This window comes from Anser anser (assembly GCF_964211835.1).
Source record: "Anser anser genome assembly, chromosome: 3".
In the NCBI taxonomy this organism is placed as follows: domain Eukaryota; kingdom Metazoa; phylum Chordata; class Aves; order Anseriformes; family Anatidae; genus Anser; species Anser anser.
Window position 1 is genome coordinate 545,344 of NC_139722.1, and position 13,405 is coordinate 558,748.

At 48.8% G+C, this 13,405-nt stretch overlaps 1 protein-coding gene across 18 annotated transcripts in view; it reads right to left on the reverse strand.

The window, feature by feature from the left end:
* Positions 1-276: 276 nt before the first annotated feature.
* DTNB (dystrobrevin beta) overlaps positions 277-13,405 on the reverse strand; it is a 201,932-nt gene continuing 188,803 nt past the window's right edge. For 12 of the 18 annotated variants that reach the window (XR_014581891.1, XR_014581894.1, XM_083829783.1 and 9 more), the window contains 4 exons: positions 9,416-9,505; positions 6,199-6,252; positions 2,504-2,539; positions 277-786 (listed from right to left, as the gene is read on the reverse strand). Coding sequence is in view for 14 of the 18 variants with exons in the window: in XM_083829783.1 (XP_083685909.1) it covers positions 2,535-2,539; positions 6,199-6,252; positions 9,416-9,505 (149 nt within the window). In the remaining 4 variants the exon portion in view is untranslated. The other 6 variants (XR_014581892.1, XR_014581893.1, XM_083829780.1 and 3 more) reach the window with 3 other exon arrangements.

Consider the following 13,405-nt stretch of genomic DNA (forward strand, 5'->3'; position numbering starts at 1 on the left):
TTTTAAACAAACCTGAACTCGGCTCTCAAAAATTAATGCACAGATGCTAATGTCAACCTAGCAATGCTCGTCCCTGAATTCCCTGCTTGTAAAGGGAAATTTTGTAACAGTCTAAAGAAAAGTATGGAGTCAGGAATCCCCGCGAGGCACTCATCCAGGGTTTATGGCCCATAATTACAGTTGCTCCTCCTCTTGTTACGCATTCCTCTCCCCTTGACATGCCCTGTCATTTACTCTGAGAACGACATGCAACATCAAACACTATGGCAACCAAACAGTGATAGACGGGGTGGTATTTTTAGAAGGCGGGTTTTTTTAGAGGGTCTGCACTCAGAATCCCCTTTGTATTACACGCGAGGAAACTCAAAAGGCGCAACACCCGTTTTTTCATGCATACCGAGGGTCAGAAGTCAAGAGGAAACAACCAGCGTGTGATGCGATTATGACACCGTTTGGTAGGAAATCAAAAAAGATCAGTACACTTAGCAGAGCAGGGAGTATTACCTTTCCCCCCTTTTTTTAACCTCCCATAAATTGCTGGGTTCGATGGGGCACTGTCTGATTATCGCTAGTAAAGACATTTAGGAAAATAGTACATGCAATAATCTAAGAGGCAAATGCCCGCAGGGAAAGCCCTCCAGTTGGTTAAGAGAAAGCCGCTGCCGTCAGCAGGTGGTTGAGATCGTTCACAGTTGCACGATGGTGGATGCATCAGCTGAAACGTGCCTCTTCCGAAGGATGTGGAGACGCCTTCCGAAGAGGAGCTCACCGTGTTACCCTCTGTGCCTGTGCCATCGGAAACACAACGCCGGGTGAGAATCGCCGTCCCCGCGGGGAGCAGAGCTCCGCCAAACACGGACTTTGCAAGCTAAGGTGAGGCTGGTGCCAGGCACTTTTCCCCCCCAAAGAGCAGCCAAGATCTGCGGAAACGGAGCCCCTGGAGGTGCTGGGACATCCCAGGCCCCTCCGTCGCTGGAGGCAGCTGGAGCCAAAGGGCAGCCACAGCCACCGCAGCTTGGCCCGGCCCCGCCGCCAGCGAGGCTCGGGAGGACCCACCACAGAGCCTGGCACCACGAAGGGGAAGCCAAAGAACCTGGAGAACCAGCACGGTTTAATGGTGGCTGGAGGGGATTTTGTTCTTTCACAGACATGTTCTTTCCTGGTTCCTTCTGGAGGATAAAGAAACCCTGAAAGGAGTTTCTTATTTTTTCAGTTATCTCCGATTCAGCTCTCATCAGCCCTGGGTGGACTTGTGAGAGCAGCGAGCTTCTCGTCCCTAGGCCGGTGGCTCAGGGGTGGGCAGCGTCCAGGCCGCCCCTTTCTCCAGAGTGCTATTCAGCTGTTAGGAGTCAAAGGGACGTTACGAGAAAGCCACACACAGCCGGTATAAACAGCTCCCCATTGCTAACTTCCTCCCTGATGGCATAGTTTTGCTCCTTCTTGAGTTACCAGATTGTTTTCCAGCTGAGGCAGGACTTGAATTTCTAATGTAAAAACTAACAGAGAAACTCTGAGCCACTTTCAGGTTATCTCTATACGTTACTAAAATGGCAGGGAGGCAAAAAGGGCAAAAGCCCTGTTTTTCTCCTTTGCAAATTACCTTCGGTGGAGCACTGTGCTGGTTTTGTCATGTAAAATTGTGTTTCACATCGGTCACGTCTAATTCATCTGGCCCACCACCAACATGGGCTGAATCTGAGATGGCAACTTAAAGATAAAAGTCTCTTTCTCCTGCCCAGGTTCTACAACTAACCAACCTACAGACTTGCAGTGCAATATAAAAGGACCTAGACAGAAGGGCTGCCTCTTCTCCCATTCCCAAGCCCTGGCTAATTATGTGTGTATCCACGCTACATTATTCTGGCCACAGGAACCTCCTCCTTCCCATTGGAAATGGTGAAAGATCAGCATTGTGGCTAAGGCAAATATCATGCGAGTGCAGAAACCCAACCCGGTGCCCTCCTACGAGCTTTTCACACGGGGAAAGATAGGGATCTCATTCAGGTACTTCAGAGGCATTGTCAGCGCAGGACTCAATCTTTCTCCGCTAACACTGTCTCATGCTCTCCAGCACCTGTTTGTCTATCCATCTGTTGTGCCTTATTATAACGTAAAGTGCAGGCTCTTTGAGGGTAGAGATTGTATTTTTAGTACATCTGGATAGTGTCCATCACAATAGGGTCCTATTTCCTGGCTGAGGCCTCTAAGTATAGAAGTAATACTAATAAAATAAGAGATAATACTGGTAATTTTGTTCTCACTGAAGTTAATGATGTCCTTCCACTGTCTGCAGCAGGAGCAAAATTGGGTCATAACAAGAAAAACTCAGCATCCTTTTGAAGGGTTGTGGAGCAACAGGCAGGGAACGCTCCTCATCTTACACAGAAATAGAAAATAAAGGACAATGGCAGCAGGTTACCAGGGACTCGGTCGTGTGCATTGCAACAGCGCGCGCAGAGCACTGCTACTGGAAATGGAAAAGAAAAACGATAGCCACGCTTACCTGAATTACTGTACAGTCTGTGGTCATCTATCTAACCTGCAACAGAGGGGAAAAGACACATTTATAAAGCAGGTAATTTTATTTCCTTTAAAATGAAAAATATAACCTCCCCACCTCTTATTGTTCAAATGAGTAACTCTTCTCTGGACTGCAAAGAGCTTTACAGGCATCTGGATAAATCTCCAGTCCTCTGAAACACAAGGAAGGAAGAAAAGTGCTCCTTGTCTCACAGAACTGCAGAAATCCAGAATCGTGGTGGGAAGGGGCTGCGGAAGGTCGCCACCAACCCCCCCTCAGGGCAGGCTCAGCCAGAGCAGGCTGCTCAGGGCCCGGTCCCATCAGGGTCTGTGCACATCTAGGGAAGGGACCCCACAGCCACTCTGGGCAACCTCTTCCAGTTTGACCAGCCTCACAGTTATTACGTTTAAACAAAATTTTCTGTATTTCATTGCGTGCCCATTGCCTCTTGTCCTGTTACTGGGCACCACTGAAAAGACTCTAGCTCAATTTTCTTTGCTCTTTTCCATCATTTTTTTTATACACATCAGTTTGACCCCCCCAAGCCTTCTCCAGGCTGACCAGGCCCAGCTCTCTCAGCCTCTCCTCGTGGGACGGATGCTTCAATGCCTTCATCACTGCCAAGGCCCTTCCCTGCACTCACTCCAGTCTTGTCCTGGGGAGTCCAGACCTGGTCCCAGCACTGCAGACGTGGCCTCACCGGTGCTGAGGGAGGATCCCCTCCCTTGACCTGCTGGCAACGCTTTGCCTAACGCATCCCAGCAGAGCAGCAGCCCTCTTCGTGGTGAGAGCCCTTTGCTGGCCCCTGTTCCGCTCTGCAGGAGGAACTGCAGGAGGCTCTTGCTGACCCACTTCTCTGCCTGGCCGGGTCCCTCTGGATGGCAGCATGAGCCTTGTCCTCCAGGCCTGGGGCTGGAGGCACACCCTGCCCCGACATCCAGGATCTCATTAGAGGAGTTGTTCTTTGCGACAGAAGACCGCATGGACTCCGGTTTTGCTCAGTGTGGGGAGGTGTATTTTCAGCTGGATATTTTTGGCTAACGAATTTTATGAAGTTGCAAACCATGCCCTTCCTTACAGCAGTTTGGCAGAGCAGATCATATCTCCTTACTCCCTTTTCTAGCATTTTGAGGCTTACACAATCCAAAAGGCCGATACATGAAGAGACCATCTCATGGTGGGTCTTATTTCAGGTGATGCTGTCATGGATTCAGCTCTTGGTCACCAACAAAAGTCTTGGAGTGAGGCGGTGGAGCCATGACAAACAACGACTGTGGGACAGCACCAGCCGAGTGGGTAACCGACCCGGAAACCCTCTCTGAGGAGTAATGTCTGCCGTACGTGTAAGGCACGGCAAGTGTGGCACCAGGCTTCAGGAGGGGCTAACCCAAGCAGGCAGTTGTGGCTGGCTGAGCTGCAGCAGGGCGACGCTAACGTGACCAGACAGATGGGGCTTTGCCAGCTCCCGCGGCGCTCTTCTGTGCCTGGAAAACCATGTGGACGTCTCCTCTCGAGAGGCTGCCTAATCTGTAACCATAACCATAGAAGAAGCAGCCAACTTGGAGTCTTCTCAAATGACTTCACCCTGCTAAGGCAGCACAGCGCCATCGCTGTATCAAACGGGTGAACGTACGCCTCTCCAGCGGGGAAGCGAGTTCAGGGGAAAATCCCCTGAGGTTGGCTAATTGGGACACAGAGAACTCCAAAATAACTTGGTGAAGAAACTCGTGAGGAAGCCCAAGGGCAATGCTGTCCCTAAGAAACACATCACGCCAGAGTCCTGCAAGGACTCCGCGGCTCCCTTGTTTACGCTCACACAGAGGTTTGGAAATACACAAGCTACGAGAAGCGGTGGTATGAAACCAGGCTGGGCTGTCGTCCGAGCTGTAATGCCAGTCCTCAGCACAGCTCCAAGAAAACCCAGGGACGGAGTTCCCATCACCACGTGCACTTTGCTTTCTGGAGGTGCTCTCAGCATTTCCACAGCCCTCTCAAGAGTACACACTACAGGAGGATTGTAATTTATATATTGATCATTCCTTGATTTCTCTGCCAGATTTTCATCTCACTAACTCTGTGACATTAAAAAATCACTTAATCTCTGGCAGAGATAATATTTACATTCCACACGAATGCTTTGGGCCAAGTTCTGCTTTTGGTATGTCTCCGTTCCCCTGATTCCAATGCTGCTGCAATGAGTATCAGAGAGAATTTGTCTTACTACATCTCTGCTACCATACATCACATTTCAACTCTTCAAAATCCCCCTTTCCCTATTTCCCATGCAAGATACAATGCACATTTGGAAAAAAGCAGAAGGGTCATCTGCTAAGCATCTCAAATATTTAACTTAGGAGGAATGTTCTAGGGCAAAGAGAGTCCTGTGATTTAGAGCCAACACAGTTCTGCTTTGAAAACTGTCGTTTTAGCTAAAATTAAACTTATCTTCATGCAAACTTATAATGCCTAATACTGATGGACAAGCCATCAGGAAGCAGAGCATTCCCAAACACCTGAATGCTTTGCTCACTGGACAGGAAAACCCAGGAAAACAAGCTCTTTGAGAGTGAAATATGAGCCCCTTCGCTTCATCTTAGCCAGAAGGAAAATATGCATAGAACAAAAAAGGATGAAGAGTTCAAGTTTGTCTATGCTGAAATCAGGCTTGGCTCAAGTGAGACACAAATGCCTAGGCCGATGTGTCCCTCTCCAAGGCCCTTTCTCAGAGAAGCAAGTCCTAGCAACGCGCTGCTGCTGGCTTTGGGGTCCGGAAAGCATTTTCTCCCAGATTCTTTTGGCAGAGGCTGCTGAGGGTTTTGTTCTTTTCTCTAGTTTGGTCAAGGCCTCTTCCCAAGGAGGGCTCTGGGAAGTGCTTTTGTGTTTGCTTGTGGAGTGTGACATGAGGAACAGATCTCCTCCAGACCCTTCCAACTCAAGCATACACTGCACGGTTGTTTGCAACTCAGAGGGCTGTGTTCCACGCCTGCGATGATCACTTCCAGTCCTGTGAATAACTCTGCTAGCACATGGTATGTATTCATTCACACCAAAGAAAGCGTGGTCTGGGGAGGATTAGTTTCTAGACCTGAAATCCAGGGATAGCAGAGATGAAAGAGACCTCCTGTGAAACCCCATTTAGCCAGTTGCACTGCCTACACAGGATTATCATCAACAGAGTAATTCTGAATATTTGTCCAGCCAAGGTCACACGAGGCAGTGGTTCAGCAGATGACAGTCCCACAGCTTAGTAACTCCACTGGTAACCAGCCCACACGTTGTTTTATTTTTCCCTAATATATTCATCTGAACTGGATTTCTTTGCAGCACTCGAAGCAACTCCTCCTCCTCCTCTTACACGTTTCAAATATCTGTGCATGACCTTTGCTAAAGAAAAACATTCTCTAAAGCTGAATACACACTGCAGAAACGCTGGCGGTGACGTCACCTCGAGCCATGGCAGATGTGGAGGGAGCAATGGTGCAGAACGGCAGGGGCGGCGCAGGAAGGCAAACCTGCTGCGTGTCTGCAGGTGGCGTAACAGCAGCGGCAGCAACGCGGCGTCATCTGCACCAAAAGTCCTCTCTTGGGACTCTACGTGGAGACAGCAAACTGGTCTCCTAGAGATGAACAAATCAGAAAGCACAGTACGGCTTGGAAACCGTAATCCATCCTCTTACCTCGATCCTTTCCATTCTGCATTTTTTCCATTTCTTCTTCATCTTCTTCCTCTGCTTCAAAAAGAATAAAAAAGCACACGTGAGACAAGTAGGTGAGAGAACTGACACTTGGGGAACCTCTCCATGGCAAGGAGGATCTGGCCCTTCCGACAGCTGGCACTGGCGGGGATGGAGGATGGGGTCTGGGCTCCCCAGGAGATCCTGGAGGGAAGCAGCAGCATCCTTTCTGCGGCACAGTGCCTGCGCACTCCTGGTGGCCAGCGAGGCCCCACTTACCCTGATCTGATGACCAGAGGTTGTAGAGCGCTGGCTGGAGGCAGTGCCTGCATTGCCCAGAGGAGATCTACCTGACCCAGGCACTACAGGACCGAAGTCCCTTGTGCACTTTTATTTTAGCACTGTAAGAAACAAAGGACTGCACCATATGGACACAGGGAAGGAAGTCACAATTTATAGGTTAAAGTCAAATCTAAAGAAAAAAGGAAGTCTTATGGTGATCGGAGGCGAAAACCCTGGAGGTTTCCCCCTGGAATCAGAGTTTGCCCACGCAAGGTGTTCAGCGACACCCGCGCTCACAGGAGCCCCTGGGGCAAAGCCACGTAGCCCCTCACAGGCTGTGCCCCGAGAAAGGGGCTTTCGTTTCATGTCTGAGAGCTGGCGGTTCGTTATATCGAATTCCAGTTAAGTTGAAGAGAATTTATGGCGAGGCTCATATTTATATAGCAGAGTGTGGGAGCGGAAGGTCACATTCTTCTGTAGATGGTGGCTCATATCTCTGTGTGCAACATTTCGCTGAGACCTGGGTAAACAGGTAACAGTTGTTATGAGCAGCGCTATCACTTCTGCCTGCTTCACATGCTGCTGAGAGCAAAGAAAGGGAGAAAACCCTGCAATAAAAGGCGCAATTTGAAAACATGAAGTATTTTGAATTGCTCTGATCAAAGTGGATCTTGACTAGGGAGGCATATAAACATTTGCTCTCTTTGCTGCTTTGATAACAGGACCAATGATCGCCGTGGAGTCGCACCACCTCTGCCTACTCAGGGACGGCTACCGATGAGTCCTCACTGCGAGTGCAGGAGATCACTGACAAAACCAAACTCATTTTTCATAACAGGAGACGTGACCTAGAGGAGCTTAGCAATCGCTTCAGTTTGGGTCCTGAACTTGCCTCCTGCTCAGCAGCTCTGCAGGGCAGGGGGGGCTGCGCCTCCTCCAGAAGCGTTGCGCTCAGCCTCCGGGGATCAGAAGCGTGTGTTTTTGAGCTCACTCTGAGTAAAAATGGCATCATTGTTTCCTAGTCAGCACCTAGTCAGCAGCAGCAGTACTAGGACTATCAGCGCAGGAGAGAAAAGCTGGGGATAATCAAAGCACCTCCGAAGCCCACACAGAAACACGCACCCTGAAGCAGTGTTTCCTTTCCGAAGCACCGGTTTCAGAGTTCACACAGAGGTATGGAGAGGCAAACTGAGGTGTGGGCAGGGCCGGCGCCAGCGTCTCACAAAACGTTCGTGCACAATGCCTGCAGTGGTAGCGGCGAGCGCTGGGCTGGAGGAGGTGTCTCTTCTCACAGCTTCGCTCCTGGACAATATGTGTTAAATCCCACTGACTCCCATCAGCTGAGTATAACTCATGCTTTTCCTAATTTACACAAACGAAGTGATTCCAGCTACTTTCAGGGGAGCCTTCCTTATTATCTGCCTATCATCAAGTAAGAGACTGTAATTAATTTTATTTTCACTCCCTTGTGACCTGTAACTGCATCGCACGACAACTGACGAGACCAAAACAGTTTTTGATAGCGTAAAGCCGGTCTGCTGGCGTTTGCCCAGCTCTCGTGGATTTCAGAGGAGGGCAGGAAGGTCTAGCTGACGTTCCACCTCCGCCACAAGCACCACGGACCAGACACTGATCTCAGCCATACCCCTGTAAATGTGCGCTTCTATTAAAAGCAAAAAATAAATTACTGCAGACATCTGTTTTGGGCAGAGAGTTTGTTCACCGCATTTCAGCCTGGAGGGAACAGAGCTGTGCGTCTCAGAGCATGGTGATTTATTGAAGAAACACAAGGCCCTTTCACTGCAGTGGCACTGGTGATTCCTGCTGTAATACATGAAAGACTTTATTAACTCGCAGCTGCCTTTGCAGCCAAGACACAGGATTTAGGCTGGGTGAATTTACTGCTCAGCAGTAAAATATCAACCCGGTTTATAACTATGACTTCTCCATTAAGTGTAGTGGGAACAAAAGCTCTAACTAGCTTTAATATGGAGCTTGATAAGTTTATGGAGGGGATTATGTGATGCAACTACCGGATACGGAAAGGGGCCGGGGAGGCACCTTCCAGGTGTGTGTGGAACAGAAACCCTGACTTCGGTCTGAACGCAGATGCTTTATGTCTTTCTCACAGCACGTGAACAGGCTGCTGGAATACCAAATAATCTTATACTCCATCACTGACAAAGCTCAAGAGTCACGGGATGTGTCCTTGGACCATAGCAAAAGCTACTACAGTCCAATCAGCATGTTTACTTGCACTGGCATACTGAAAAGGCACGAAGGGAATAATTATCTTTTCTCCACATTGCTATTTAATCCTTTGTTGAAATTGGACTCACATACATTTACTGTATATTTGTGATTAGAGCGTCTAGTGGGGATTCATTTGAGAGCAGTCTCACCTGCTGACAGAGTAGCGCAGCCATCAAGCAATAGTTTGTGTAGACTCACGCAAATATCAGCCCTGACTGCTAGCTTGTGACAGTTTGCTGTTAAGGAGCTCTGACTTTCAGAAGTATGACTGCAGAAGTGACACTTCTGACCAGTGAGTGGTCCAAGGCATGCCTGCACGGCACTGCGGAAAGCTCCCACTGTTATACATGCACAGATCAATGTGAGCAGGAGTGCATGAGCTAAATTTTAGTCTGCTTCATGAATCATCAACAGTGCTATCAGCCAGGCTTCTATGTGCAGAATATTGCCTTAACTATCAGTGATAAAATCAATGGAAATCCTATTCGGATGGTATTTGGAGTTCTCAGTAATGTTAGCTATAAAAATGATTTTTCATTTTATCGTTGAAAAAATGAACACATAATCTTGCATTATGCCTTAAATAGAGTTTTTATAAGAAATAAATCTAAAGACAAATCTGCAACTTGTGGCGCCAAGCTCTCCTCTCCCTGCTGCAGACACACGTCGTGAGGTTAGCGCTTACCCGAGTGAAGTTCCTTCACCAGCGATGACATCGTGTTCGTAATGGAGTCGGCGGCCACCAGCAGGTCGTTGCGGAGGTTCCTCCTCGTACCTGGGAGGAGAGCGGACACGAACAGCAGGTACAGCAGCCGCCAGCACACCCGCACCGCGGTGCCGGCCCCACCACCCTGCCCAGCCCCACCAGCGACCGCCTGCCTGGGGACGCGACGGCAGCAGAGCCCAGCTCCAGCACCCAGCTGTAAGGCAGGCGCCCGTAGGAGCAGCCTGGTGCAGCGAGAGGTTTGGAGCTGCTCTGGAAAGATCCCGTTCTGCTCGGCTGCCTGACTGCCTGTTTGGCTAATTAGTGCTGCTCTTCTCCTCAACAAGGACAGCACTCCCACGTCGCTCAAGGACAGACGTTCCTCTTTTCAAGCCGGGAGCTGCTGGGCTGGAGCGCAGCTGATCCATGCTCGTCCGTTCGTTTGACATCATTATCATCGCTGGCTTCTCTGCTGCAGCGATGTCACATCGCTGAAGTTTGAGAGGAACAGCAAGTAACGGGAGTCTCCTGTGCAGAGCTCTCCTCTTGCACTGCTGGAGGAAGTACTCCTCTTCCTCGATGTGCCACTAGCCCAGCTCCAGCAGCGCTGTCCAGGCACTTGTGCTGCTGGAGGGACCTGCTCACGTACCAGCAACGTGAACATCTGGGCAAGCACGACTGGGAACCGTGAGTGGCCCAGATCTGCAAAGGAAATGTGAAACCGCCCAGAAAAGCTATAAGCAAGAGCAGCAGGCCCGGCCACATGATGGGGCCTTCTTGCCTCTTGCCAAGAAGATCTTTTACTCACCGCTTACTCCTGGCAGACCACTGCTGCGCTGGTCTCCATGTTCCAGAGGTGCTTTCTCCTGCTGACTGCCGCCCAGTTTCCCGCACCCAGAGGCTGCAGCTGCTGCAGCCATTGACTGCCCATCCTGGCTGAGCCCCCTTCCCTCTGGCACCTTTTCACACTGTTAAGATTTTATTTGCAGGCTTTGATGGCACGGGTTCCTATTTTCTGCCCTGGCAGGTGGTCTTCAGCATCCGTTTCTCAGACTGAGGCGCTGGTGGCCCCGAGCTGGAGCTTTGCCACGAGCACATCCGTGCACTGTTTCACTGGGTTACCTCTCAGCCATTCCCATACTTTAAGTCCTTGTAGAAAATGGCTTTAGGCAGTCTGTTACCCAGCACACGCACCAGATGTCCAAGTCGGCGTAGCCTCCAGGACGGCTTTGATGCTGATATCTGACAGTGCTCTAAGATCTCAGTGGCCGGTATCCTGTCCTGTCATTTACTCCGGCAAGGGCATGGAGACAACACATGTGGAATCAGCGGAGCCATTTGATGTGACATTCTGCAGCTGTACTGAACTGCAGTAACGACAACTGTACATTACACGTTTACTTCTGTTTGAAGTTTGGTGCCTCTCTCATTCCAGACACGCTGCTTTCATCTCCCAAATGCTGTGCTGGCTTTGGCTCTCCTCAGCACAGTTTTGTTGTTAGCTGCGGTGCTCTGAGGCCTCCGGCTGCTGCGCTTTGCTTGTGGATTTTAGCACTGCCAGCGCACGCTCCAAGCGGACGTGCTTTCCATGGGGCCACCCCTGCCCTCCAGGTTGGGGTGCCAAGGGGCCAGCATCATGCCCGAGGCAGCGAGGTACTGGGTGCGCTTGTACGTGCACAAACAGCGCTTTTTCCTGAGAAAAAGTGCAGATTTTGGGCCAGCAGTTTGGGAGCTTTGGCTTAGGGGACTGAGTCGTTACCTGACCAGAAGGAGGCTCCTTCATCCCAGTCTCCAGCTGTCCTGAGGACTGTCACTGCATGCTAAAGTGAAGCACGGCCACCGCCCTGCTTCATGTCACTCTTGGAGGGCAAGGTTGTAAAACTCCAGCCAGTGCCTCCCGTGAAACAAATGAATAAAGTTAACGAGCTTGTCTGGACATCTACATGCAGAAGCCACTGGAATCCCTCCTGGCTCATGGCATTAAATTATTTTATTATGTGAAAATATAGAAATTTTATCCTGTTTCCTGTGTTCTCTACTTGCCTTGAATTTGCTTGATTTTTCATGATTAATATGAAATAGCACTAATTGTGCAGATTGCCTTTCCGGAAGGATCATTCCTGGAAACTTATTACAAAGTCTGTTGACCATTTTTTCTTGAAAGAGTTTTTTCTAGTTGTTGAGAGGAATAAGCCATCACTGTGGTTATCACAAGAGGAATTTTCACCTCTCTGTTTGCAGGGGTGGATTGTATTTGCATCTGAGCAATTTGGAGGGACTGTTTTCTTTTCTTTCAGGATGACAAACAGCCGCATTAGTTTCCTAATTAGGTGGTGGCTTCTACTTGAATATTTCAATGGGAATACCATCAGGGCATTTTAACGTAATACCGCATTACTCTGTTTTCCCTGTGGCCAAGGGGAAGATCAAGAGATCACCTATGGAGGAAACATGTTGCATCATAAGACCATATGATCAGGATTGCTTAGAATCAATTCTGTAAAGGTTTCCTTCTCTAGACCTGCTGATTTCCCCTCCAGCACTGACAGGGAGGCTCACAGAAGACTCATGGTCTGGAGTGAAGACAAACATAGTCTTGCAAAAGCGTGGCAGTCCAGCCCGTTTGTAGGTCACAGCCACGAGAGGTGAATAGAACTGAGATCTTCACTCCCTTTTCCTCATCTCTCCCATTTGATAAGAATCTGATAGATAGGCAAGAGTTATCAAAGGTAATTTAAATGTTTTTGTTAAAAAACATAAAATAAATGTCACTCTTCTGCAAGAATTTTGTATTGCAGGCATTGCCTGTGGGTTTTTGCTCCTGGGGAGCCATCACCACTACTGACAACAAGCTGCTGAGCCCTTAGCCCTGTCGTAAACTGTTCTACACAATACCTGTAACACACTGCAACATATATTTGAGATTCTGTCAGGTGTTAAAAACCTAGAAAAAACAAGTTTTCACTTCGGGCAATATCAACAGGTCCTGACGAAGATTATTCCCCTACGAACCAGTCACTCAGGTAAAAGGCATGAATGGTCCCTTGATTCATTACGTGAGCTTGTACTGGAGCCAGAAGTTTGAGGAAGACAGCTCTGACTGTAAACCATGCAGAGGGAAGTTTGCTTTGTCATGGCTTTTGCCTGTATCTCCCAAGAAAAAAGCAGATGGATAGAAAGCACATTTGGATGCCAAAGCAATACTGTAAAATAAAAAGAATCAAGTAGGGCAGTTAGTGTACTACTATAATCATGTGTTCATTACTCCTAGCTGCAGAAAAGAGATCATTTCATCTCTTTGTGCTTTCCTCATTAAAAAACCAAAGGGGAAAATGATGAACCAGATAGAGCAGATTTTCCCAGTTACTGGTAGGACTCATTGCACTGCTGTTCCACTTCACGCAGCCTGGAAAAAGAAAGCCAATCTGCAAAGGGGGAAGGAAAGGCAGCTGCCAAAGAAATCAGTTGAGAGCTCTCGGCTGTACCATCAAACTTGTTGTAGAGATGAAGAGGAGGCGACTGGACCACCCACAGCAACAGATGGAGTGTTGTGCCTCTGGTATTTGGCATCATGCCTCCCTGGAAATGCCTGCTTCTGCTGTCGTTTCTGGAAGTGTTTAGAGAGATGAGGAGCTTGTTCCTACTGATGGGATCGGAAAAAGACACATCCTTCTCATAGATGAGTTGTAGATACTCAGTGCTTTCATACTGGACTTCCTCCACCATCTGACCTGCTCACTGGCTGAAATTTTGGAGAACAATTAACAAAGACTTTCATTTTACCAAGTATGCTGGGGGCTGCAGGCTTGCAGTCCTTGCTGCAGCACTCCAGGCATTAAGCACCAATTAAAAGTATTTGCTGCTACTTCCTGCTCCTCCTTACCTTCTTCCGGCAGCAGCTCATTTAGGCAAGGAAGAAGACTGTTATAGAAGGTTATTTCCAATAAGCAACCATAAATGCAAATTGTTCTT